Source organism: Columba livia, chromosome 9, assembly GCF_036013475.1.
Source record: "Columba livia isolate bColLiv1 breed racing homer chromosome 9, bColLiv1.pat.W.v2, whole genome shotgun sequence".
In the NCBI taxonomy this organism is placed as follows: domain Eukaryota; kingdom Metazoa; phylum Chordata; class Aves; order Columbiformes; family Columbidae; genus Columba; species Columba livia.
The window spans coordinates 20,994,717-21,021,217 of NC_088610.1; the positions used below are offsets into that span (position 1 = coordinate 20,994,717).

At 54.0% G+C, this 26,501-nt stretch overlaps 1 protein-coding gene across 4 annotated transcripts; it reads right to left on the reverse strand.

Annotated features, from left to right (window-relative positions):
- Positions 1-13: 13 nt before the first annotated feature.
- On the reverse strand, positions 14-26,362 carry IGF2BP2 (insulin like growth factor 2 mRNA binding protein 2). 4 transcript variants are annotated; one of them, XM_065074232.1, is made up of 17 exons: positions 26,006-26,338; positions 25,422-25,482; positions 15,701-15,749; positions 15,349-15,400; positions 15,033-15,096; positions 12,546-12,818; positions 8,735-8,869; positions 8,011-8,133; positions 7,600-7,735; positions 6,457-6,585; positions 5,144-5,167; positions 3,227-3,295; positions 2,968-3,084; positions 2,531-2,605; positions 2,210-2,341; positions 1,879-1,992; positions 744-1,165 (listed from the first exon to the last, which is right to left on the reverse strand). In XM_065074232.1, exons 1-17 carry the CDS (start codon positions 26,193-26,195, stop codon positions 1,067-1,069), a joined length of 1,842 nt encoding a protein of 613 aa, XP_064930304.1. In that variant the 5' UTR covers positions 26,196-26,338; the 3' UTR covers positions 744-1,066. The 4 variants fall into 4 exon arrangements, with proteins under 4 accessions (XP_064930305.1, XP_064930304.1, XP_064930303.1 ...); XM_065074231.1 differs by having other exon boundaries at positions 5,144-5,164; positions 26,006-26,333; XM_065074233.1 differs by lacking the exon at positions 5,144-5,167 and having other exon boundaries at positions 14-1,165; positions 26,006-26,362.
- Between the last annotated feature and the right edge of the window lie 139 nt (positions 26,363-26,501).

Genomic DNA, 26,501 nt, shown 5'->3' on the forward strand with positions numbered 1-26,501 from the left:
TTGGTCAAGATCCTTGTTTTGTTTCCGACTCGTTTTCTTTTATTTTGTTTTTTTTTTATTAAAAAAATAAAAAAATTGCTCCAACTATGAGTTTTACAAGGCATACAAAAAATATCTAAAAGGGAAACACAAGCGCAAGGTGCTGAGGTACGAAAACCTGAGGTAGTTTGTGTGTGTCGCGTGGGGTTGCTGTGCTCGGGTTTTCATTTTCAAAACGTTTCGCTCATCTTATAAATCTGTTGGGTTGTTTTTTCCCCCCCAGTTTCCTCCTCCTCTCCCTGCAAAAGGGATTTTCTTCCCCCAAATTCCCTTCCTTTCCGAGGGACGTTAGCGGGGGGACGGACAGACAGATGGATGCGAACCCCAGTTTTGGCCTCTGAAGCCAAGAGGAAAGGGTGCGTGAAAGAGAAATCCCTCTGGTTTTGGAGCCGGTATCCCTTCTGTTGGTTCATACAGGCACTGCTCTTCTCAAAGCCCTGATGAAACCACTTTTTAACACTCATTTTATATATATATATATATATATATATATATATATATATATATATATATATATATATATTTCCCCCTTGCTGACAATCCTACATCTCAGCTCTACTGTGCATTAGAGAACCAATGGACTAGCTCCTTTTCGTAAAACTCTAGACAAGCCGGCTTGCGCTAAAAACAAATGTCCCCCTCCGCCCTGACCCCTTTGCAATTAAAAAAAGTTTAAAAAATAATCATCATCATTCTTACAAAACTTAAAAATTGGCGTTAGTTCCGTTACCGATATATTAATTCTAAAAAGGGCCGAGCGCTGCACCCCCCCAGTGCCGGGCGAGCTCCTCCGGCCGTACCTGCATGGAACGGGTGGATTTTAGGGAGTTAAAGTCATCTCTCTGTCTGTCTCTGCCTATGTTAGTCCAACTAAAGGGAGACGCCGGGAGGCGCTGGGGATGCTTAGAGCCCTCCCCACACCCTTCGGTTGTGCAGCCCCGGCTGCGGGGGGGTGGGTTTTTTTGGGGTCTTTGGTTTGCTCCCCTGTCCGGCACTGGGGTTACATTCGTGGGGCGGCGCTGGAGCCTCACTTGCTGTGCTGCTGCGCGGCCGGGGCTCCCTGAGCGTGTTTCTGCTCCTGCTGCTTCACCTGCTGGACGATTTCCCTGATCTTGCGCTGTGCAGTCTGGGGAAGAAAAGCAAAGAGTTAGGGGGCAGTCGTCACACCCGCCAAAGCCGCAATGGAGCATCCTGACACCCTGAGGTTTTAATTACAGGACAAGAAGTTGTGCAGAGAGGTGGTGGATGAACCATCCCTGGAGACATCCCAGGCCAGGCTGGACGGGGCTCTGAGCAACCTGAGCTGGTGAAGATGTCCCTGCTCATGGTTGTGGTACCCAGGGGATGCGGGAGCTCCCCACTGGTGCTGATGCCGGGGATGAGCCAATTCACACCCTGGGTGCTGCCGTGCACAGTGTCCGAGGCAAATATTTCAGCTAAAATCAAGCCAATTTTTAATTTTAGTGCTGGCACAGCTGGGGAGAGCTGCCAGAACACCTTCAGTGTGTCCTGAGTGCACAGGAGCCATCAAAATAAAAATACAGTGATAGGAGGAGAGGAAATGGCCTCAAGTTGTGCCAGGGGAGGTTGACGTTGGATCTGGAACAGGCTGCCCAGGGCAGTGCTGGAGTCACCATCCCTGGAGGGTTGGACAGACGGACATGAGGTTCTCAGGATATGGGGCAGTGCCAGGGGTGGGGAACGGTTGGACTCGATGAGCTTGAGGGGCTTTTCCAACCAAAATGATTTGATGATAAAACAGAGCAGGAGGATGCTTGGGGGTTTTTGTTGGTGGTGAAACTGTCTGGGAACACTGGAAAAGCCGCAGCCAAACCTCACCTGACTGGCAAAGAAATGCCCAATGATTTTAACGATGACCTCCTCGTTCTCATCCGGGGTTTGGTCTCGCGGCACAATCACTTCCGCGCTCGTTAAGTTTTGCAGCTCGTTCACCTGCAGCAAACGACAGAGCCCCACGTTTTGGTCTGGAAAAGCCAAAAACCGGTGACACCACCAGCTCTGAGGCACCCTGTGTTCCCACATCGTGACAGTCACCCCCGCTAAGAGCCACCACCAGGACACGGGGCTGGGACAGGACGGTGCTGCCATCACCGAGCACCCCTGGGCAGGGGGAACACCCCAAGGGGACCATCCTGCATCCCCCACCTACCGTCTTGCCACCTTTGCCGATGACGCGGCCGGCGGCGAAGGAAGGCACCTTGATGTGAGCTTCAAGCTTCACTTCTTCTTTCGGGTTAAAGAAGTTTTCCTCTTTCAGTTTCCCAAATATTCGCCCCTGGGCCTGGGGAGAAGACGGGAGGGAAGTAAAACTGGGGGGGGTGATGATGTGCTGATGTCTGGCAGCAGCAAAACCACCACATCAAGCAAAAAGCCACCCCCAGCACCCAAACGGAGCCAAACCCAGGCTGGTAGCGACCCAAGGGATGTTCCCCACTTGTCCCATAGGGTGTCCCCCCCCTCCAAACCGCACCTTGAACTGCGCCTCGGGCGGCCCCGTGATGATGACCATCCGCTCGCTGGCATCGGGACCCTCTGCTGGCGCAATCTGTGGGGGACGGGGACAAGGAGAGTGAGAGTGGCGCGGCTTGGGTGAGACCTGACACCCCCCATGTGGGACAGACCACCCCGGCAAGGGTGATAAACTGCAGGAATCAGTGATGAGCTCCTATTAATATAGGAAACTGAGGCACAGAGGCCCCACAGGAAGGGGAAACTGAGGCACAGAGTCCAGGACCAGCCCTGTAGGATGGGGAAACTGAGGCACAAACCCAGGACCTGTCCTGTAGGATGGGGAAACTGAGGCATGGACCAGGACCAGCTCTGTAGGATGGGGAAACTGAGGCACAGACCACAGGACCTGCCCTGCTGGAAGGGGAAACTGAAGCACAGAGCCCAGGCCCATCTCACCTTGATGGAGGCCCCGGCGAACCGCGCTAGCTGCTTGATGTGCTGCCCCTTTTTCCCGATGATGGCCCCCACTGCTTGCGTCGGGATGAACAAGTTCACAACCTCCTGCTCCGGCAGCTGTGAGGGGATGGGAACAGCAAGACTGGTCAGGGGACTAGTTGGATCCAGAGGGAGGTGACTGTCCCCCCACCAGCACCCCAGGGCAGCAGTTGCCCCCCCAGCCCTATGTCCAGGTCCCATGGGGGTGCCCGGCACTTACGGGGTGCTGATGGGGGAAGGCACTGCCTGGGGGGGCTCCATACAGACCCGAGAGATACGCCGAGGAGCTCTGTGGTGGGAAAGAAGACAATGGTCGGTGACATCCCCAATGTCCCAGCCTGACAGAGAGCCAGGTGTCACCTCCATGAGCCTGGCACGGACATGGGGACTAGCCCTCAGGCCCTTGAACCGCCCCCGAGAGCAGAGATGCACTCCAGGGTGCACCACGGGCTGGGAGCACCCAGTTCCCCCCAGTCCCATGTTCTGCCAGAGTTTGTACAGAAAACCAGCCCCTACAGCCTTGGGGAGCAGCTGCAATCCTGGAAAACCAAAACCTGCCAACACCATCGGTCCCCAGTGGAGAAGGTTTGGTGAGAACTGAGCAAAACATCCCATTTGGCTCTGATTTTCATCATCATTTCCCTTCTCCGGTTTCAAGAGAATAAAAAGCAAAGGCTGAAGGAGATGTTGTCCCAAAGGCTGGGATGGGGACAGGGAGGAAGCAGTGGGGCTCTCCGTGCTCAAAAGCAAGGGGTGTGTGGCACACCCCAACCCAACTCAACCCAATCCAGCTCAAACCAACTCAACTCAACCGAACTCAACCCAATCCAGCTCAAACCAACTCAACTCAACCCAATCCAGCTCAAACCAACTCAACTCAACCCAACTCAACCCAATCCACCTCAAACCAACTCAACTCAACCCAATCCAGCTCAATCCAAGCCAACCCACCTCAACTAAACTCAACCCAATCCAACTCAACCCAATCCAACTTAACTCAAATCAACCCAACTCAACCCACCTCACTAAACTCAACCCAAGACAACTCAACACAAGACAACCCACCTCAACTAAACTCAACACAAACCAACCGAACTCAACCCAACCCAACCCAACTGCTCTTCAACTCTTCCCTGTCTCAAACACATCAGCCCTTTCTCCTGGCAGCAGATACAACTCTAGATTTGGGCAAGTGTAACCAGATGCCATCTCCAAACCATGGTTACTGGGGGAGAGAAGACCAAGCTCCACCTAAACCTGCTGCACTGAGGTTTGGTGCTCCTCCTCACTCAGTGTCCAGCCCTGGGTTGCTCCATGTCTCCTACACCAAAATGTCCTCTCCTGGCCAGCCAGGATGGGCACAAAATCTTCCCAGTTCCATCCCCTCACCAAGAGGCTCCTTCCTCATCCTCCATCCTCAGGTCTCCAAAACTCCAGAGCTGAAGCTGCAGCCACTTGGCCCCGGGTCCTGCTGAGGGCACAGCCAGAAATGACCCTTATGAGATGGGAAACACAAAGTACTTGGGGGAAAGGAACTGCCACAAAGTCAAAGCTGGTTTCATATAAAGTTTTTTTTTGCCAGTTCATTTCACTATAAAAAACGACAGCAGAGGTGATGGTGCCTCTTGGCCTCACCAGGGTGGCTTGGAAAAGGCCACGCAAAGCTTTGGGGTGAAGGAGCCCACACCAAGGACGAGAGGAAATGGCCTCAAGTTGAGCCAGGGGAGGTTGAGGTTGGATGTGGGCAACAATTTCTTCCCCAAAGGGCTGTGGGGCATTGGAACAGGCTGCCCAGGGCAGTGCTGGAGTCACCATCCCTGGAGGGTTGGACAGACGGACATGAGGTTCTCAGGGACACGGGGCAGTGCCAGGGGTGGGAGAACGCTTGGACTTGACCATCTTGAGGGACTTTTCCATCCAAAATGATTCTATGACTCTAACCGCTGCCTTTCAGGAGCCCTGACCCGCTCCTCTCAACGCACCAAACACTCAAGCAGACGCTTTCCGAACGCAGCCACACAGGCAGAGCATCCTCCCTGCGCGGGCTGGCAGCGGACAGACAGACAGACTGGCCCTCTGGGTGCCACCAAACACACCACACTCCTCCTCCCCTCCGCACCGCCAGCCCGGCACTCACCGTCCTCCTCCGACCGCTCTGCTGCTGGTATCGGCAGGAAAAGAGAAGAGCACAAGTGAATGAACCCGCGCGCCCGGGTGGCCAAAGTGTCTCAGCAGAAGAGTTTGGAGACCAACAGAGACCCCAGAGCCTGGCCACCCTATGGGTGCTCTGTGGGTCGGGGATGGACCTTCTCTTCTTCAGGGCAACAGAGCTGGGGAAGGGGCTGGAGCACAAGTGTGATGGGAGCGGCTGAGGGACCTGGGGGTTCAGCTGGAGAACAGGAGCTGAGGGGAGACCTTCTGACCTCTGAACTGCCTGAAAGGAGCTTGGAGCCAGGGGGGGTCGGGCTCTGCTCCCCAGGAACAAGCGCCAGGAGCAGAGGAAATGGCCTCAAGTTGCGCCAGGGGAGGTTGAGGTTGGATGTGGGGAACAATTTCTTCCCCAAAGGGCTGTGGGGCATTGGAACAGGCTGCCCAGGGCAGTGCTGGAGTCACCATCCCTGGAGGGTTGGACAGACGGACATGAGGTTCTCAGGACATGGGGCAGTACCAGGGCTGGGGGAACAGTTAGACTCAATCTTAAGGGTCTTTTTCAACTAAAATGATTCTGTGTCTCTCCATCAGCACTTTTGGACATGTGTTTTCCTGACACCAGATCTATGTGCCACCCCAGCAGCTTGAGACCCCTCCCCAGAGCCGCTCTGCCCTGCGTCCCCCCAGCCGCAGTAGGAAAACCCTCACCCACGAGCTCCGGTGGAGCTCAGCTCCCACAGGTCCAACCATCAGGGTGCCAGGGCAGGGATCAAAGCCAACAACGGTGGTGGCACAGGACGTGCTGCTTGTCCCCTGTCACACTACATTCTGCACACCCCGCGGTGATGCTGGTGGGTCCAGGTGGCCACCGGGACCAGACCTGCAGGGCACAACGCAGTCCGCACCACCACAAACCCTTCGGTCAGTACTGAAGACCATCAACATGGTTTTTCCATGCTGGAATCATTGTCCCCAGCCACCTTCAGGGAGCAGCACCCTTGGAACACAGCCTGTCCTTAAACATGGGTGACACCACGCTCAGCACAACCTGGGACTGCAGCTCATCTGCCCGGGGAGCTAAATCCAAGGAGGGACAAGCCACCTTCATTCACTGTCTTCTCAGCATCGCTGCTGCCATGAGCATCTCCAAATGGCCAAGAGTCAGAGCTCCAAGTCCAGGCTCCCCATGAGATGGCTCCTCTAGCTCCCGTGTCCACTCAAACCCAAAAGACGGAGAGTCTAGCAACCACTCTGCCCCCTAAAACGTGTCCCCTGTGCCCCAAAAGCTCTTGCACTTACTGCAAATGGGTGGTAGGGAGTGGCTGCCGCAGCCCCTCGGGCCCCTGGGGTGGATGGCAGCATGGACAGCCCTGTTGAGAAGATGCCCAAGGCGTTGAGGTTCAGACCTGGGATCAGGTTGGCTTGTTGCTGGGAAAGCAAAGACATGGAGAAACGTTTTTGGGGTTCTCTGGGAGGAGCAGCTGACACTGGAAGCTGTGCTGCCATCCAGAGACCTGGACAGGCTGGAGAGTTGGGCGGGGAGAAATTTAATGAAATAGAACAAGGGCAAATGTAGAGTCTTGAATCTGGGGAGGAACAACCCCAGGTTCCAGTGTAAGTTGGGGAATGACCTATTAGAGAGCAGAAAGGGACCTGGGGGTCCTGGGGACAGCAGGGTGACCATGAGCTAGCACTGGGCTCTTGTGGCCAGGAAGGCCAATGGTACCTGGGGTGGGTTAGAAGGGGGTGGTCAGTAGGTCAGAGAGGTTCTCCTGCCCCTCTGCTCTGCCCTGGGGAGACCACACCTGGAATATTGTGTCCAGTTGTGGCCCCTCAGTTCCAGCAGGACAGGGAACTGCTGGAGAGAGTCCAGCGCAGCCACCAAGATGCTGAAGGGAGTGGAGCATCTCCCGTGTGAGGAAAGGCTGAGGGAGCTGGGGCTCTGGAGCTGGACAAGAGGAGACTGAGGGGTGACTCATTCCTGGGGATCAATATGGAAAGGGGGAGTGTCAGGAGGATGGAGCCAGGCTCTTCTGGGTGACAACCAGTGACAGGACAAGGGGCAGTGGGTGCAAACTGGAACACAGGAGGTTCCACTGAAAGAGGAGAAGAAACTTGTTCCTGGTGAGGGTGGCAGAGCCTGGCCCAGGCTGCCCAGGGAGGTTGTGGAGTCTCCTTCTGTGCAGACATTCCAACCTGCCTGGACACCTTCCTGTGTAACCTCATCTGGGTGTTCCTGCTCCATGGGGGGATTGCACTGGATGAGCTTTCCAGGTCCCTTCCACTCCCTGACATTCTGGGATTCTGTGATTCTCACCACTTGGTTTTGACACAACGGGTGATGGCCAACCCTTGCTCTACCAGATCAATTCCGCCCCCCCAATTTTCTTCTACCTGGCTACCCTGGCAAATGGACATCCCAGGGGGAGGGAGGGAGCTTACGTTGACGGCCACCACGTCGTTCTCGTAGGCCTCTCGCAACTTCTTCATGATCTCCACTTGGGCTTTGGAGCAGGCCTCCGTGCTGCCCTTCACTGTGATGGTCCGCTCAGGGTTATAAATGGTTAAATCCTGCAAACTAACCCCCGAGAAATCCAGAAATGTGGTTTTCAAGCCAAAAATAAAAAGGAAAACTCAATTCAAATATGAGGGCTCCCCCCTGAGACAGTCTGGGACCACATGTTCTCTCCCTGTCCAACCATCCACCTGGATGAGGAACGTCTACCTGGGACTACGAACACGCAACCAGGATGGAGAACATGATGGGAGGACATAACTGCTCTGATTTCTGGCTCCCATGCTGCCTGTACCGTGTTGGATGGAGGGGATGGTTTGGCATTCACCAGAACTTACGGGGAGATGGTGATCTTGGTGCCCGTGTCCTGCTCGATCTTCTTGAGGTTGCGGCCCTCCTTGCCGATCAGCCTCCCCACCAGACTGTTGTGTGCTAGGATTTTCAAGGGAATCTCTTCTGCTCTAAAACAGATTGAAAAATAAAATCTAAAGGCCCATCTGGCCAGGAAAACAATTTCCAGCAACAGGTACTAGCGATGTGGTGGAAGGAGCAGAAGAACCACCACCATTTCCCACCACTGTATCTCCTCAGCTTTGGGGAATGGGAACTCAAGGACTTCCCAAGCCAAATGGCATGTTTATACTTCATGGGCTTTTGGTCTCCAAGTTTGTCTACAGGTTCTTTGGACCCACCTGAGCTTCTGGTCTCTACAGCACTGTCAACCACACCATGGAGAAATCCTTAAGTTGTAACTTATTGACTGACCTATGACTCTACCCTGAAGCTGCCAGCAGGTCCCTCAGGGGGTGAGGGGTAACAGAATCATTTTGGCTGGAAAAGACCCTCAAGATCACAGAGTCCAACCGTTCCCCCAGCCCTGGCACTGCCCCATGTCCTGAGAACCTCATGTCCGTCTGTCCAACTCTCCAGGGACAGTGACTCCAGCACTGCCCTGGGCAGCCTGTTCCAATGTCCGACAACAAAAAGAAGGTGGCTTTTTCTGCACCAAATTTCCCTCCCTTCCACCCAACCTGCCCGTTTTGCTGGGCCAGGAGGACTCACGATTTCGTTTCATCTGCCTCCTTTTGCATGATGTCAAGGATCATGCGACACGCCTCAGAGCAGCCCTCCGGCGTGGCGTGGATGGTGATGGGCTTCTCGGCAGCGCCAGCATTCTCCTTCCGATGGATGTCAACCCTACGGAGAAACAACCGACAGAGAGAAGCCCCCCTGAGATGCGTCTGGTATCACACGAACGTCTTTGACAGCTCAGGAGCTGCGCTTGCTGTTCACAGAAAAGCTCATTCCAACATCTGCTGAAGCTCTGGCATGAACGTGGGTCTCGTCTATAATCGCCTGGTCTCATGCAAGCCCAGGTAGTGTTTTGCTTTGGTTGGTTTAGATTTGAGCTACGTTCCTGAGGTCTCCCTGGAGCTGAGGGATGTCAATCAACATCAAACGCTCCATCAAGAGGGGGCAGAACAAACCCTCAACTGGACTAAGCCCTGAGCAACCTTGTCTATCATCTATGACAGGCTTAGAGCAGGAGATGGGATTAAAGGTCTCCAGAGGTCCCTTCCAACCTCAACCTCTCAGTGCCCAAGACCCAAAGCCGTCCAGTCACCAGCGTGTCGTTGGGGACAGAGACAACTTACCCGTGGGCAGCGGTTTGTCACGACCCGGAGGGACACGTCAACAAGAGCGCTTGTACTCACACCCTTCCACGGGAGACCAGAAAGCTCTCCCTGGGCCCACGTTCCTCCGCTCCTCACAGCGGGGAGGAGGCACCTGCCTCTATCGCGCTCCTCACCGCTCACCCAGACCCGCCAATGGCCCTGGGAGAGAGGGAGAGAGGACAGCAGGGTAGGAGACTCCCACATGTCAACCACACAGCGTGAAGAACAGGGCTCAGCGATCTTCCCGTCTTCTCCACGTGATGATGCTGTGCGGCCATCCCACAGTTGGCCACCACCTGGTGTCCCTGTCACTGCTGCAGCCAGGCTGGCCCACATCTTCTGAGAAGGTGGCTGCTCAGCCACCATCTCCAACACGGTGCCCTCCGTCCATGTTTCTGTTGTCAGAAGAGGTCTCCATCCTGACCAGGGTCACTCACAGGTGCTGCTGCGCATGCGAGGCCAAGGGTTGTGGTGGGAGTCACCCACAACCAGCAGCAGATTTGGATGCTGCAGGGTCACAGTGGGTTTGCACAGGTCAGCTCTTCCAGGAGCTCATGAACCAGCGCATAGGAACACGGACACTTCATCTACGGCTAGAAGGGGAGCAGCTGGGTGACCCTTCCATGAGCTAAGGGAAGAGCCAACCCCACCAGCTTCCAAAGGTTGGTGTCATCTGAGCATTGAAGAAAGAACAGAGTTGGATCCCTTCTGTAAGCTCCATCTCTCCAGATCTCCTCCAGCTTCAGTCAGAGCTGCTCAAGCAGGAGACGGGTCCTGCTTGGCCTATGGGGACACTGGCACGGTTGAGCTCTCCCTGCCCTTTGGTCACATCTCCAGCTCACAGTGACTCAGCCACGAGCTGTGTGACCCCCTCTGAGGCACTGCTGGCTGTGGAGCTCCACTGGGTTGACATGGATGAGCTGTTCCTTCACAGGCAGCGCCCAGTAGGTGCAGGGACACCCACTGTCACCTTGGGGACAAGGCAAGCGCACCACGACGTGCCACGAGAGGTGATGACAAGCCCATGTGCTCCAGAGTGGTGCCACAAAGTCACACCGGGTTGACAATGCAATGAGGAACCTGTGGCAGCTCCAACAAACCCTACAGCCAAGAACTGGGAGGCTTCTTGAATCCAGGAGCAGTTGAGGCTGGTGGAGATGGGACATGCAGCTGAGCCTTCAGACTGAAGAAGGTCCAAGAGCCACAGACAGACTGAAGAAACACACCAAAGTGACAGAAACCCTGGAGAAGCCCTGGAGAGGGACATGGGCCAGGCTTCTGGCTGAGCTCCAACGTATCCCAAACTTGGATGTGCAGGCAACTAGCAGAGAAGATGGGGCCACTGTGGTCAGGCATGTCCCACCCCGCGGAGCTGGAGGGTGGAGAAGGGCTCTGGACCTCCCAGCACGTCCCAGTGCTGCTGCTGCACAGCTCCATTCAAACAGGAGAATGGAGAGATGGACCTTCAACCCTCACCCTGCCAAGACACCTTGCGGGAGGTTGGGAACACTTCAGAGAGTGGTGGCCATGAGGGATAGGCCCATCAAGGTGTGCATGTAGGGTTATTCTGGCCCCATGGCTGCTTGGTGGCCATGGTCTTCTCCTCAGACAGCTGCAAGGGCTGCAACCACTGCGGGAGGTACTCTGGTGGGGTGGGCTCTTGATATGGGCTCCTCCTCAGCCAAAAATGATGATGGCTCAACCTGGGGACAGTTTTGTCCCCTGGAACTCAGAGGCATCGCTGTGTGTGGAGATGGGGTCAAGTCCTACATGACCAGAGCAATCCAGAACCTGACATTGCTCTGGATAGGAGCAGGGGCCAGACAACTGGATGTCACCAGCACCCTCATCCCCAGGTTCATCACAGTGGTGGGTGAGGGTGGTCTGAGCAGGGACACAGCTGGGGACTGACACCCCAAACCGAAGCAAACAGACTCCTGTTGACCGCAGAAGGTCCCCTTGCCCAAGTCTGGAGTGGAGGTGGTGGCCCGCCATGGCACGTGGCCTCCTTAGGTAGGTCAGGAGAGGCGAGAGCATGGACCATGGCCTTCCTCTGTGACACCAGGTCTTCAGGGCATCCACAGGGAGCCAACCCATGAGAAGGGACAGCTTGATGACACAAACCGCCCCAGGCAGCAGTGTTTGGCCTTGTGGTCAAGAGAAACCGGCAGCTGGTGACTCCCACCTTCCTCGTCAGGCTCAGGTCTTGGAAAGGGCAACCTTGGGTAGCAAGGACACGGCTACACCCACTGCTCATCACGTCAGGGGACTCACCCGGAGAAGAAGGGCTTGCGGCCAACCGGGACCATGGTGGCCACACTCTAGGTGGGCTCAAGAAGCTCCTCTCCCTACGTATCTGCCCCCTTCCCATCCAAACCTCCTCTGCAAAGCCAACACTGGGGCTCGGCTCCCTACCTCCTGCTCAAGCGGGTGGGCTAGTCCCAAATCATTTGTCTCTAAAAGCTTCTCTGAGAACTAGGAGGCCCCTGGGAGATGGTCTGGTACAGGAGTCCTACATACTGTGGGGTCAGCAGGTTCAGGACGATGAGCATGGGAGAAGACAGCTTTGGGTTAAACACAAACACGTCTGGGCAGGAACAAAGCATGCGGGAAAACCATGCAGAAAATCAGAGGTGAAATCAACATGAACATCAACACGAGAAACACGGACAATTTGGCAAGTAGGTGTTCCCCCCCCTTTTATTTTTGTCTTAAAAAGAAATGGTTAAGATTGTAAAAAAAAGTGCTTCAAATGGTTACAAAAAACCTCATCCTTCTCAAGGAAGGATGTCCTCGAGTGTCCCCATTCCCCCTACAACAGCTCCAGCCCATATGGGGCACAGTGGGATGAGCAAATCCCAAAAACAAAGACCAAACGGACAACGGTCACTGCACCAGGGGATCCCCTTTTTCAGCACTTTATCCCCAAACTTGCCATTTCTCCCTGAAGCCTCACCCCCAGCCATTCTCGTGATTTGGCTTCAAGAAACCCATTCCTGGCCTTTTTTGACCGTGCATCCCCCTCCTGCCACACCCACTCCCCCCGGCAAACAGGAACGCTTTAGGACATGGGTTCTACCAGCATCCCGTAGAGGTTGCACCCCAAGAACAAACTGAAAAACCCCAATTTACGGAAGACCCATGTCGGGGACCTCCAGCACCCTATGGAAGGAAACAAAACCATTCAAGGTACTTACTTGGACTGGGTTTGCTTAGTAAGGTTCTTTATGGTCAAGCCCTCCTTTCCTATGATCGCACCAACAAACTGCGTGGGCACCAGCATCCGCAGTGGGAACTCGAGCTGTTTGGGCTGCGAGGAGCCCCCCGGGGAAGAGCCCCGCTCCCTGGAGGAGTGGCCCCCGCGGCGGGAGCGCTGGGGGGGCGGAGAGGAGCTCACCTCTTCGTCCGGGATGTAGGAAATCTTGAAAGAATAGTTCTCAAACTGGTGGCCGCTCAACTTCTCAATTGCTCTGCAAGGGAGGGACAGGTGGGGAGGTGGTGAGGGGGTCTCCAGGGATGGGTTCAGCCCTTTGCACTAGTGATGTGGTGGAAGGAGCAGAAGAACCACCACCATATCCCACCACTGTATCTCCTTAGCTTTGGGGAATGGGAACTCAAGGACTTCCCAAGCCCAATGACATGTTTATACTTCACGGGCTTTTGTTCTCCAAGTTTGTCTAAAGGCTCTTCGGACCCACCTGAGTTTCTGGTCTCTACAGCACTGTCAACCACACCATGGAGAAATCCTTAAGTTGTAACTTACTGACTGACCCATGACCCTACCCTGAAGCTGCCAGCAGGTCCCTCAGGGGGTGAGGGGTAACAGCATCATTTTGGTTGGAAAAGACCCTCAAGATCACAGAGTCCAACCGCTCCCCCACCCCTGGCACTGCCCCATGTCCTGAGAACCTCATGTCCGTCTGTCCAACCCTCCAGGGATGGTGACTCCAGCACTGCCCTGGGCAGCCTGTTCCAATGCCCCACAGCCCTTTGGGGAAGAAATTGTTCCCCACATCCAACCTCAACCTCCCCTGGCGCAACTTGAGGCCGTTTCCTCTGCTCCTGGCGCTTGTTCCTGGGGAGCAGAGCCCGACCCCCCCTGGCTCCAAGCTCCTTTCAGGCAGTTCAGAGATCAGAAGGTCTCCCCTCAGCTCCTGTTCTCCAGCTGAACCCCCAGGTCCCTCAGCCGCTCCCATCACACTTGTGCTCCAGCCCCTCACCAGCTCCATTCCCTTCTCTCAACTCAACATCAACACAAAACAGTTTCTCCAGCACAACCACGTTCCCGCACTGCAGTGCCCTGCAGTGGGACATGAAGCGACACAACATGAAACTGCCCCAAATGTGGTAACATCTGCACTTGGGAACCATCTGACCATCCACTGCTTATTCCGGCACAGGGTCTGCCTGGATGGGGCTCTTGGGCTTATCTTGGCCACTAAGTACAAGTACAAGATGTACTCACTACTTGCTCGTACCCAAATCAGGGCTGGCCTCCAGCACAGGGCTAAAGTCTCTACTGGCCTGTAACAAAGCGTTTTGCTTAAAACAACCCTTGCATTTCTGAAATAACCCCTAATTTGTATTTTTTTAAACTCTGCTGGCCATGATAATCTTTTAAGCGTGTCTTCACAGAACCCTACTACAGCCTCATTGGGTTCTTCCATCCTTTAAAGCTTTTCTTGATAGGTGGCATCTCTTCACGACTCCTCTACACGACACATGGTGATTTACCTTCTGCTGCGCTCCCTCCCCTGCAGAAACCAGCCATGGACCCTTTGCTCCCTCTTCCCTTCTCTAACAAGTTATTCACCCACCCAAGGGCCCTCTGGCCATGGCAGAACTTTCTGAAAGCTTTTTAGAAGTGGATCACCCAGTTTCTCTGCGCTCCAGAAGCAGGAGGTGACAACCTCTGAATGTTTTGGTCTCTAACTTGAATTTTCCCCACATGGCAGGGGGCACTGACACCTCCCATCATTGCAGTGGTTCTTCACCATTTCTCCCACCTCTTGCACCATATTCCACCTCCTCAGCAGCTGGGGCTATGTGGTCAAACTGGTGATTAACCCAGTGCATTCCTAGTTTAGGTCGGGACTTCCAGCTTGGGAAGACAACTCCTTGATGAACTACGGACATAGCATAGTGCTAGATTTAGGTTATGGTTGGACTCAATGATCTTGAGAGTCTCTTCCAACCAAAATGATTCTAAGACTCTACAAAACGCACCCTTGACCTGACCCTCAGCTTTGTGGAGCACTTTGCTCCTTGGAGACAAGGCCACTGTGATTTTGCACAAGGCCAAGGACAATGTCCAAAAGGGAACTGCAAGATGGTGCATCTGGGACCCCTTGGGGACAGGAGGAGAAGGCACCGAGGAAGAGGGGACAACCACAGGGCTGAGGGCCCCAAGCTGATCCAGATCTTTTATATGAAAGGAGAAGGCAGGAGATGGCCCAGCGGTGGGACAATGAGAAGACTGCTGGCAAAAGACACAGCTCAAGATAAAACCAACACCTGCCTGCTGTACCTTCAGAAGATACACAGACAGTCCTTACGGCGCTTGAGCTGAGAAACAACCTGAGGAGCCTCAGAGAGGAGACGAAGCCTGGAAGATACCTGGGGTTCCTGAGAAAAAGTTTGGGAGGTGTGAAAATACGGACGAAATGAAAGAAAAACCCACTTACACTTTTGCTTCTTCTTTAGTCGCATACGTTACGTTGACAACGGCTGTTTCTGTGTCTGTGTTGACTGGGGGGAAAGTAAGGGAAGCAGTGTTACAGCAGGGGAAGAGATGTCACCATCGCTCCTGGTAAGCCCTGGAGTGGGGATGGTGGGAAGGTAATGCCTGACCCATTGTGTCTGCAGGGAAAACCATTTTATCCCAGTACTGGTGACTGGGAAAGCCAGGTTTCAACCCACCGGGTTTTATCTAGCATGGACAGAGCTGGAGAGAAATGCTGGGGCTTTTGCAGAGATGAGGACCATGCTGGAGCATCTTACCTTGCTCTACATTCTCCACCGTCCCATACTGAGCTAAGAGGCCATCCAGCACCTGGGGGGAGAGCAGCACAAGGGGCAGGTGAGGCAGGCAGGGAAAGAGCCGGCTTCACCCCCATGCCCTCCAAAAATCCAGCATCCCCCATCTGCTTAAATGGCTCCACTCCATCGTCCCAGTGACCCCCCCATTGCTCCAAGCTGCCCCACGCCAGGACATGGAGCCCATTTCACGCTCCACCTCCCTACTGGGGTTACTGGGAAGGTCAAGGGTGGCCCACGAGCAGCCCACACACTCCATGCTGCTCAGCACAGCTGATGGAGGAGGAGATGAACTTGGGGATTGTCCCCTTCTTACCTCCCACTGCAGGTGGGGGGGGATGTTGCGGATCTGGATCTTCCTGCTCCTGCAAAGACAAAGCCCTGGGTTAGGGCCTCCAGGCACGGCGCAGCAGCAGGAAAAGGCTTTATGGGACTCAGCGGCCGCTGGTGACAACCTGCCAAAGCGTCCCATGTCCCCACGCTGAGCTGGAGCAGCCTGTCCCCAGGTAAAGCCATTTCTCCAGCTTTGCCCTGGTCAGTGCTCCCTGGGGCCGAAGCCATCTCAGGAACGCTCCCTCCTGGCACTGACTGCTGGGTTTCCAAGGAAACCTCCCAAAACGAGCCTGTGCAGAGTCAAAGCCGCACAGGCATGGCTGGGATGGACACACAGCCCTGAGCAGGGCCACCCGGCTGGGTGGGGACAGGGGTCAAGACCCCCAGCCCACGGTCAGCCCTGCTGTCCCATGAGGGGAGCTTTCCAAAAGTGAATCCTGCTGACGTCCTGAGCACCACAGGGCTGCTTACCCTGGGAAAAGTTAAATACATCTCCTTGGAGAAGATGATGGCCAACACAGCCAACCTGGCACGGTTGTACCCCCAAACTCACACAGTTGCACCCTCAACCTCATGTGGTTGCACCCCCAACCTCATGTGATTGCACCCCCAACCTCATGTGGTTGCATCCCCAACCTGATGTGGTTGCATTCCCAATATCATGTGGTTGCACCCCCAATCTCACGTGATTGCATCCCCAACCTCATGTGATTGCACCCCAACCTCATGTTGTTGCACTCCCAATATCATGTGGTTGCACCCCCAATCTCACGTGATTGCATCCCCAACCTCATGTGATTGCACCCCCAACCTCATTTTGTTGCACTCCCAACATCATGTGGTTGCACCCCCAACCTCATGTGATTGCACCTCCAACCTCATGTTGTTGCACTCCCAATATCATGTGGTTGCACCCCCAACATCATGTGGTTGTACCCCCAACCTCACGTGATTGCACCCCCAACCTCATGTGGTTGCACTCACAAGGTTGCACCCCCAAATTCGCAGTTTCACCCCCAACCTCACATGATTGCACCTCCATCCTCACACGGTCGCAACCCCAACCTCATGTGGTTACACTCCCAACCTCACATGGTAACAGTCCCAACCTCACATGGTTGCACCCCCAACCTCCCAGAGCTGCACCCTCAACCTCACATGGTTGCACCCCCAACATCACACGGTTGCACTCACAAGGTTGCACCCTCAACCTTACATGGTTACACCTCCATCCTCACACAGTTCCACACCCAACCTTGGAGCAGGGATGCACAAAGGCTTCCCAAGAGGTAACGGCCACCAAACATCTCCCCAGCCTGGCCACAAGACATACTTGGGCATCAGGGAGTTTTCAGACACTCAAGTCCACAGAGGATCCAGCCAAGCCATGAACTCATCCACCCAGATCAGCTTTCATGATCCTGCTTGTGGTCCATAAGCTCCAACCAAAGCAGTGTCCCATGTCCTCACCTGGTCCAGCTCCAATGCTCCCACCAGGACAGAGCAGGACCACCTCTCCCAATCTTAGGGATGAGTTTTCTGCCCAAGCCACCACACACACACACAGCACCAGGTTTTAGGAGCCGATTGGCAGCTAGAAGCCAGTTTTATGAAGCTTCACCCTTTCTTGGGATGAGCTCAAGGGGGAAGGGCTGGTACCACCAGCCTGAACGCTGCATGGGGACGTGCCACCAGGGGCTTTGGGCCAAATCCTGCGGGAGGAGCTCTGCTCGCCTGTCAACCATCCATGCCCGGCACCCCAATGCCACCAGCTGCCTTCAACAGCTGGAAAATGAGAAACAAGACCTTCAAAGCTCAGCCCAAGTGGTGAAGCTGGTCCCTGCGCTCCCTGCTCCGTTGCTTCCTGAGGTCCCTACCAAACAATTTTGGCAGAAAAACGAGAGTTTCTCAAGTAGTTTGGGGCCAGATACAGGGAACAGGGAGGACACATGGGACAGTGAGAACCAGAAGAAAGGCTGACCTGTGCAGATCCAAAGCAGCTGGAGGTTGGTGTCCTCCAGACACGATCCTTCTGCCCCTATGGCGGTGACATGCTCCTGATTTAATAGCACGGGACAAACAGAATCGTGTGATGGGCCACCATCTGCCTTGTGAAACAAGAATTTGGGGTGCAACAGGACTACAAAGATGCTGAAAAACACGTGCAACAACCCGGGGCATTCGCCCCACACACGGCAGATAAAACACAAGCTCCAAGTGAGAAAAAAACATCAGGGAAAGGATATTTCTTGAGATGTGGGCTGCAAGGACAAGACAAAATCCACAGCTTGTCCCATGAGGAGGACCGTGGTCAAGCAAAGTGGCTGAAACTACCGAGGAGCGTTGTACCTCATGGTGCTACTCACGCAGGGATGGTGCCACCAGCAATGGACGACAAACCCTGTGCTTGCCCCCTGCGTGGCTTTGACAGTCACTTCCCCAGGCCAAACCCTGCCAGATCCAACTCAGGACATCCGATGATTCTAAAATAATGGGTCACTGCAAAAAATTGGAGAAGCCAGAGCCGGAGAGAACAGTGCTCAACTGCAGTGCTACCAAAGCCCTCTCCTACATGGGCCAGGGACTCCTCCTGTCCCCAGCTGCCACCAAGGACTTCAGGGCAGGCAGGGGAGGTTGAGGTTGGATGTGGGGAACAATTTCTTCCCCAAAGGGCTGTGGAGCATTGGAACAGGCTGTCCAGGGCAGTGCTGGAGTCACCATCCCTGGAGGGTTGGACAGACAGACATGAGGTTCTCAGGACATGGGGCAGTGCAAGGGCTGGGGGAACGGTTGGACTCGATGATCTTGAGGGGCTTTTCCAACCAAAATGATTCTGTGATTCTAAGGTACCATGTAGCCACAACTCTCGACAGAACACTACAGCACATTCCCTCTTCCAACATTCATCTGAGCTGATATAGAACATCTAAAAAGACCCCAATTGTGCTCAAGGCTTCACCCACACCACCCAGCACGTCTCCCAGCAGCTCATTAACACTACTTAGCACTTCACAGAATGACAGGATGTCAGGGACCGGAAGGGAGCTGGAAAGCTCATCCAGTGCCATCCCCCCATGGAGCAGGAACACCCAGATGAGGTTACACAGGAAGGTGTCCAGGCGGGTTGGAATGTCTGCAGAGGAGGAGACTCCACAACCTCCCTGGGCAGCCTGGGCCAGGCTCTGACACCCTCACCCCCAACAAGTTTCTTCTCAAATTTAAGTGGAACCTCCTGTGTTCCAGTTTGCACCCATTGCCCCTTGTCCTGTCACTGGTTGTCACCCAGAAGAGCCTGGCTCCATCCTCCTGACACTCCCCCTTTCCATCTTGATCCCCAGGAATGAGTCACCCCTCAGTCTCCTCTTGTCCAGCTCCAGAGCCCCAGCTCCCTCAGCCTTTCCTCACACGGGAGATGCTCCACTCCATCATCTCTGTGGCTCTAACATGAGGGTATTCTTCCTACCGGGTGTATTGTTTTTATTGAGCTTCCAATTCCCCAGCTGCTTGAAGTGGCGCTGGACCACGTGTGGTCATCAACGACCAGTGATGGATGTGCCATTCCCATGGCCGGGGCAGGGACCACGCACGGTCAGGGCAGCAGAACACAAAGCCTCCTCCAACACAAGTCCTGGGAGGGCTCTGGGGCACAAAACCCCTTGATTTTCATTTTCCTTATTCCTCCAAAAACTTGGGACACAGGGGAGCGATTTCAGCGCACACAACAACCCCCAGCGCACGGCCCCGTGATGAAGGCAGCGGCCACGTTTCACCCAACCCGTTTTGAAGCAGGCTGGTAGGAATTAAAAAATAATAATAATAAATCATCTCAAACAGTAACTACACGCATTAAGTTTGTGGAAAAATAAAGCAGTATGTGGTGCCGCTAGCCCTGCTGTAATGAGCTGCCCTCAGACAATTGTCAGAGCTCCATCTCATGCATCACCCTCCTCTTCCCCATCAGCCACCGCCATGCCCAGCACAGGATAAAATGCCCGGTGGCAACCGAGCATCAGCTTCAAGTGTTAGATAAACCACTTTTACACAGGTTCACATGCTAAATTCAACCCAAAATGGTTCCTGCTTGAGGAGGGGACGTCTCCTCCACCCCAGAAGTGAGCTTGGGTACCACACACCGGCCGGCATTACGCGCGGGATGCAGGAGCCGGGTCTCTAGGTGAGCGATGCTGCAAGCTGGTTCATTAAACGACCCACGATAGAGCTGTGCTGTATTTCATGTGCCTGTTAGACCAAAATCATAAGCTAGACTTTGCAACCCTGTAAGGAAAGGGGACACAAAACCCATGGCCACCTGTGCCTGCCAGCATCACTGGCTGATGTCCACGAACGAGAACATCATCTGCTACATTCTGGTTATCTGTGCTTGCTGAAATCAAGAAATAAAGAAGAAGGTGTCTTAAAAACTGCAGTTTATTTCCCAGAATCGAGTGGATTGGGGTGTTTTTTGGCACATCTCTCCCCTTCCCAGCAGCCCAGGCTTTGTGGCCACCACTCTCTGTGAAATAACGGGTCAACCCCCCCAAAATCCAGGGACACAGGGGAAGGAGAATAAAGATGAGACAAAGCTGTGCGGCAGCTCCGCCTTTCAATAAACATCAGTTTTCAAGAGAACTTGGAGGAAAAAACAGAGGGGAAACGTGCCGAAAACCAACCACTGCAAACCAACCGCGAGGGCCCTGCCTGCTTCATGAAGTATTTGTCCCAGGCAAGGAAACATTGACCAAAAATGCTGCTCATCACCAGGTGGGGCCCAAATTTGGTCCCACCTGAATGCTTCAGGTCAGGAGTTTGATGCCCAAGGAGGCGGACATGTTGTTCTAACTGGGTTGGGTTTGCTTCTCTTGATCATTATATATTATTATATATATTTATTATATATGGGGGGGGGTTCTTGGTCTATTGGGGTCACTCTTGACAAGTTTTGCCCTCGCCCAACCCAACCCAGCCGTGGATCTTAATGAGCCCAGAGCTCCATCAGCGCCGCGCTGGGATAAGCACTAAAGAGCTGCCCCAGTTTCCACCAGTTGCCAAGAGCGTCGCGGCCCCCCCAGCTGCCCCCCCAGCCCGGGGCGGGGGGGGACACGGATGCTCTTAAGGAATTAAAAGCCGCTGGCGTTAAAGCTCCGGGGTGTTCTTTGGGGTGGACAAGGCAGCTGGGGGGGCGGCACGTGACGGAGCCGCCCCCGTGAGCTGGGGGGGTATTAACAATGGGGATGAATGGGAAATACCACCCATCTGTCACGGCTTGGATGGATTAAAGCGGGGGGAAGGGGAAGGAAATAAATAAAAGGGGGGGGAGGAAGAGGGGGGGAAATATAGAGGGGGGAACAAAATAGAGTGGGGAAGCAAAATAGAGGGGGGAAGCAAAATAGAGGGGGGGATAAATGTGGGGGAGAATGAATGGGAGGGAGAATGAATGGGGGGAGAACGAATGGGGGGGATAAATGGGGGGGATAAATGGGGGGGATAAATGGGGGGGAATAAAGGGGGGGGAATAAAGGGGGGGGAATAAAGGGGGGGGGAATTAATGGGGGGGGAATTAATGGGGGGGGAATTAATGGGGGGGGAATTAATGGGGGGGGAATAAATGGGGGGGGAATAAATGGGGGGGGAATAAATGGGGGGGGAATAAATGGGAGGGGAATAAATGGGAGGGGAATAAACAGGAGGAATAAATGGGGGGCAATAAACAGAGGGGAATAAATTGGGAGGAAAATAAATGGGTGGAGAATATATGGGGGAATAAATTGGGGGAGAATACACAGGGGAATAAATGGGTGAGGAAATAAAGCAGGGGGAGGAACAGAATAATAGAATAATAAAATAAATAGAATAGTAGTAATAAGTAATAAAATAAATGGGGGAGGAACAGAGAGGGGAAATAGAGGGGGGAACAGAGCGGGGGAAAACATTAAATGACAAAATTAATAGGTAATTAATGGCCTCGGTCACCCCCCAGCATCCTCCTCACCCTGCGCAGCCCAGTGACATCCCAGCAGGTGACAAGAGCTGAGCCAAAAAGCGGCAAAATCAAACCGAAACAACCCGAACGGCACCAGCCCCAGCTCATCGCACCCCAAAACAGGGTAAAACCAAGCGGGCGAGGGCAGAACACCCCATTATTGATATAATGAGTGTCGGGGTCTGCTCGGGGGGCGTTCCTGGCCAGTTCCATAGGGAACATGTAGGAACATATAGGAACAGAGGCTTATGAGACCTATGGGAAATGTGTCACGCACCCCATGGGCAGCAGGAGGATGCCACCCCATGCCTGATGTGACCAGCATCACCTCGGCAAAGTCAGATATATCTTTTTTATATATATATATATATATACACATATATATATGTGTATTAACTATTTTATATATATATATATAAACATAAAAATAAAAATATATGTAAAATTGTGTGTATATATATACACAAAGCATATATTTAAAAGTACCTTTTCTAGGGAAACAGTACACTATACAAAGCATCTTTTACATATAGTATCTCCCTATATAACAGCTTTTCTTTCCATATACATAAAAGATACTAAACACGGGCTGTTTCAAAAAGACGGACACGACGTTGCTGGGTTGCAGATTGGGCCCATCTCTCTGCAACACACTGTGTTTTAAATAAAGCTGCGTTATTCATTTATATCCACGCAAAACGATATTAAATATATGTAGTTAAAACCCGAGCGGCGCCACTTTTCGCACTCCGAAATCAACGTTTCTGTAAGAATAACCCGCGTTTAATTCTATTGGTGAAGCGAAGCAAACCCTCCCTGGAGAACATATCTTCTTGCTCTTTAGGTTTCCCTAATTCTATTTGATTTTTAATTAGAGATGTTTTTAAAATTAAGAGCTATTCGAACCGGGGATCCATGGGAGCGTTGTTTTCTTGCTCCTCGTGTGTATTTATAGACCCGCACACGCAAATAGGTGCTGGTGGCTTTTCCTGGCAAAGCAACTGGTTTGCACGAGGGTTCCCTCTCCCCTAATTAAGCAGATGACGAGTAATTAAGGAGGAAAGGAAAGATGGGGAGGCAAAAACAAAAAGGGCCCGGACTTTTATTCCGAGCCTTCGCGTCATGGGCGTTTTGGGCTTAAAAACAAGGGGGTGGGGAAGAAAAGAGACATAAATAAACGCAGCCAAACTGCGCAGGAACGAGAAGTGAACTGATGCTCAAGGGAGGGAAGTTATTTAAGGATAATTCTCTATGAATTAAGAGAAAATCACCCCCAGTGATTCCTCATCGGCCAAATATTCCATTGGAAGCAGAAATTCAAAGGCACCTTCGCAATGAGGAACCCCAAAAAATGTCATTAAATGGGGCTTCGCTCCATCCCTGCGACTTATTAATTCATCATTTTCACCCCAATCCTTGTAGGAAATCAGTATTGGGGCGGTTGGGTCTTAATTTCCAGATTGCACAACCAACCCTAATTTTTATCTCTTTTTAATGTCTTTATTTCCCGTTAACGGGTTTTTTGAAGATTTTGGAGGCGTCCGACTTGTCTTCAAAGATACGGGCAAGATGTTGATGGTTCCCTCATCCCCCTGGATACCCAATGAACCCAAAAATACTGACATTGCTGCGGGATATCTTGCCAAAATTAAAGCAATTCCAGCTGAAGAAGTTATAGAAGTGAGCACACGGAATGCACTGAAAGCATCCTCCAAACTTCGGAACTTTCTTCGGACGCAGACTTAGAAATGTACTTAAAAAATCAATTTAAAATTTTAAAACGTTGACTAAGGGAATAAAACGCTAGTTTTTGTAATTTCCCCAGGCACAATAGAGAATATACAAGGGAAAAAAGACCGCACAGCAAACAATCGAGACGCTGTTGGGTGTTTCCTATAGGAGCGCAAAGCATTTGCACGGCAGCAGAAGGGCTGATGTTTAACTCGTGCGAGTGTCCTGGTGTTCCATTCCTGCCGTCGCACAAACGGCACTGCGAGGAAATCCCGGCTTTTCCAGCCCTTTTCCAAGCAAACCGTGTTTATATGTGGATAAATACGGCGGTACGATCGATCTAGACGGGGGGTTTGGGGAGGAAAACGAAGCATCCCAGGTGAACAAGGGGACGCGTCGGGTGCCGGTGCCTCTTGGGTCCCATCCCCATGACGCAGAAACGCTGGCGACAGGAGCCAAGAGGGGCTCAATTGCCCAAACCCAATCAAAACACAAGCTTCATTAAATAACCAGGTTGGGTTTTACACCATCGAGCCCCCTTGAAATTCCAGGGATGCGAGCGCGACGACAAAAAATCACATTTTCTACTAATTTAAAGGGGGGTGGGGGGAACTAAAACACGACCACGTGAGGCTGCGTTCCCAGCCAAAAATCGCGTTATAAGAATAAAATTGAGGCAAAGGTGCCCCTCTCCAACTAGATATATTAATATAAAGCAATATTTATTTCCTTTAGCTGTGGCAAAAAGATATCGGCTTAAATTAGATCTCAATAACCCGGGGAGCCGAGCTGGAATAGAGAAGTCGGAGCCAGCCGAAAACAGAGCGATGCAAAATAAATCAGCATTTATTTCTGGGTTGTTTAAATGTTTAAAACTCGGAAGGAAAAGCAGCAGCGGCCGAGCCCGACGGGGAATTTAGGTGCAGATGAATTCCTTGTTTACATCCCCTTCGGACATGATAATGGTCGAGTCCCGGGTCCATAGTATCTTCCCAAACTCCCCATTTCTGCCTCCATCACTCTTAAAAAGTCATCGGCAAACCGACCTAAGGTTGCTGCTGAGATTGAGCTTAGCAATAGTAAAACTGGGGTTTATTTCAGCTTGTTTTCGGGGATTGTTTTAAGGTAAGGAAGCGTGTGATCCCTGCCGAAGAAGAAATCCCGCTCCGGCACACGTGATGCTGGACACGAGCCGTTCCCCCACCGAGCCTCAATTACACAACAGCGTTTTCCCCCCCGCTTTATCATTTCAAAATTAATACTGGAGCGTCAATCGGGGGCCAAACCTCCGCACGGCAAATTATCCGGGTGGGACTATGCGATGGATTTTTCCCGGCGCGCGGATCTTTTATCCCAACACATGTTGGGGGGGGAAAGCAATAAGAATATCTTGTGATGAGGCAGCTACGCAACGCGGTCCCGGGGTTAATTTTCTGTGTTAAACGAGGGTTTAACCGTCCGGCCTCGGCACTCCCCTCCACCTGACTGAAATCAGAGGGCGCGCTTCGACGCAATATATAAACACATCGAGTTTTTTTGGGGGGGAAGAGGCGTTTGGGAAAAGGCAAATTGCTGAATTACTTATTAAAAACAACATCTTCCGACGGCGCGGCCGCTGGGCAATGTGAATCTCGGCTCCCCCCCCGCGAAAGTGGGGGAAAAATGAGGGGAAAAGGGTGGGTTTTTACAATTTATCCGCAAAAATCAAGCGGGTGTTTTGCCCCCGCACGGAGGGGAGCGCCCGCCCGCCCGCCCCGCACTGGGTTGGGGGGGACATGAAGGGGACACGGTGGGGACCTGACGCTGCCACCCGTGGCCGAGACCCCCGTGGGAGCCTCGTGGGAGCGGGAGCTCCATCCCCCGCCTCCGCTTTCCGGAGCGAAAGTAAAACCCAACGGGGCGCCCGCTTCTCCCCCCCCCCAAACTCCCAGAGCTTCCCCCCATCTCCCCGCGTTGGTGGGGGGGGATTGCGGGGTGATGGCGAAGGGGTTACCTGAGTTTTTTGGGCACGGAATAATCCACCTCCATCACTTTGCCGTGCAGCTCCACTTTCCCTGCGGAGACAGCGGGGTTGCTCAGCATCACCCCGGGGCAGCCCACCCCCGCTTCATCTCATCGACACCACCCCCCAATCCCGGCCAAAAACAAGCGCCCCCCTGCCCGGCCTGCCCCCCCCGCCGCCCCGGCCTGCCCGTAGCCGCCCTGCCCGGTGCTGCCTGCGCCGCCGCCGGCCCCCAGCCCCCCCTTCGGCCGCCCTTTGCTCCGCACCCCCGGGGAGTTGGGCTTGGGCACCTCGTAAAATGGTTCCCGAAGGGGAGCGGGTGCTGGGGGGGTAACGGGTCGGGGGGCTCGGCGTCCGCTCGCCTCTTAATAAAATCGAAGAAAAAAATCAGCGAAAAATACCCCGAAGGTTGGGAAGAGCTGGGGCGGCCGCGGGAAGGAGCCGGGGCGGGGGGGGGAGCGGTGGGGATGCCCCGGGAGGGGGGTCGGAGGGATGGGGGAGCCCCGGTGGAGCGAGGGGGGGTTTGGGGGGGATGCCGGGGGTGTGGGGTGGGGGGGCTGCGGCGCCGGGCTCACCCGAGAGGGTCTCGATGGCGCGGATGGCCCAGTTCTGGTCCGGGTAATCCACGAAGGCATAGCCGGACTTGAGCAGGACCTGGCCGGCCAGGGGCAGCTTCCTCTCCCCGAAAAGCTGCTTGAGGTCCTCGGCGGTAGCGGCGGGGCTGAGGTTCCCGATGTACAGCTTGTTCATCCTCCGGCGCTTCATGGGGAGCAAACCCCCCCCCGCCCCGCTCCGCTCCACCCGCCAGCCCCGGGTTTCTGTACCACCGGTAGAGCCGCGGTGGCCGGGAGGGTCCCGGCTCTGCGCCACCCGCCCTGCCCCAACCTCCAGCCCCGCAGGAGCCTCGCAACGGCGGCGGGCAGCGGGCGGAGCCGAGCGGCGCCCAGCCCGGCCCCGCCACCGCCCCCGCCCGCCCGCCGCCGGGACGGGAGCGCCGGGCCCGGGGCCGCCCCGTCGGGCGGTGGCAGCAGGTGGAGCCGGGAGACCCCCGCGAGGGGGCCGGGCAGGGAT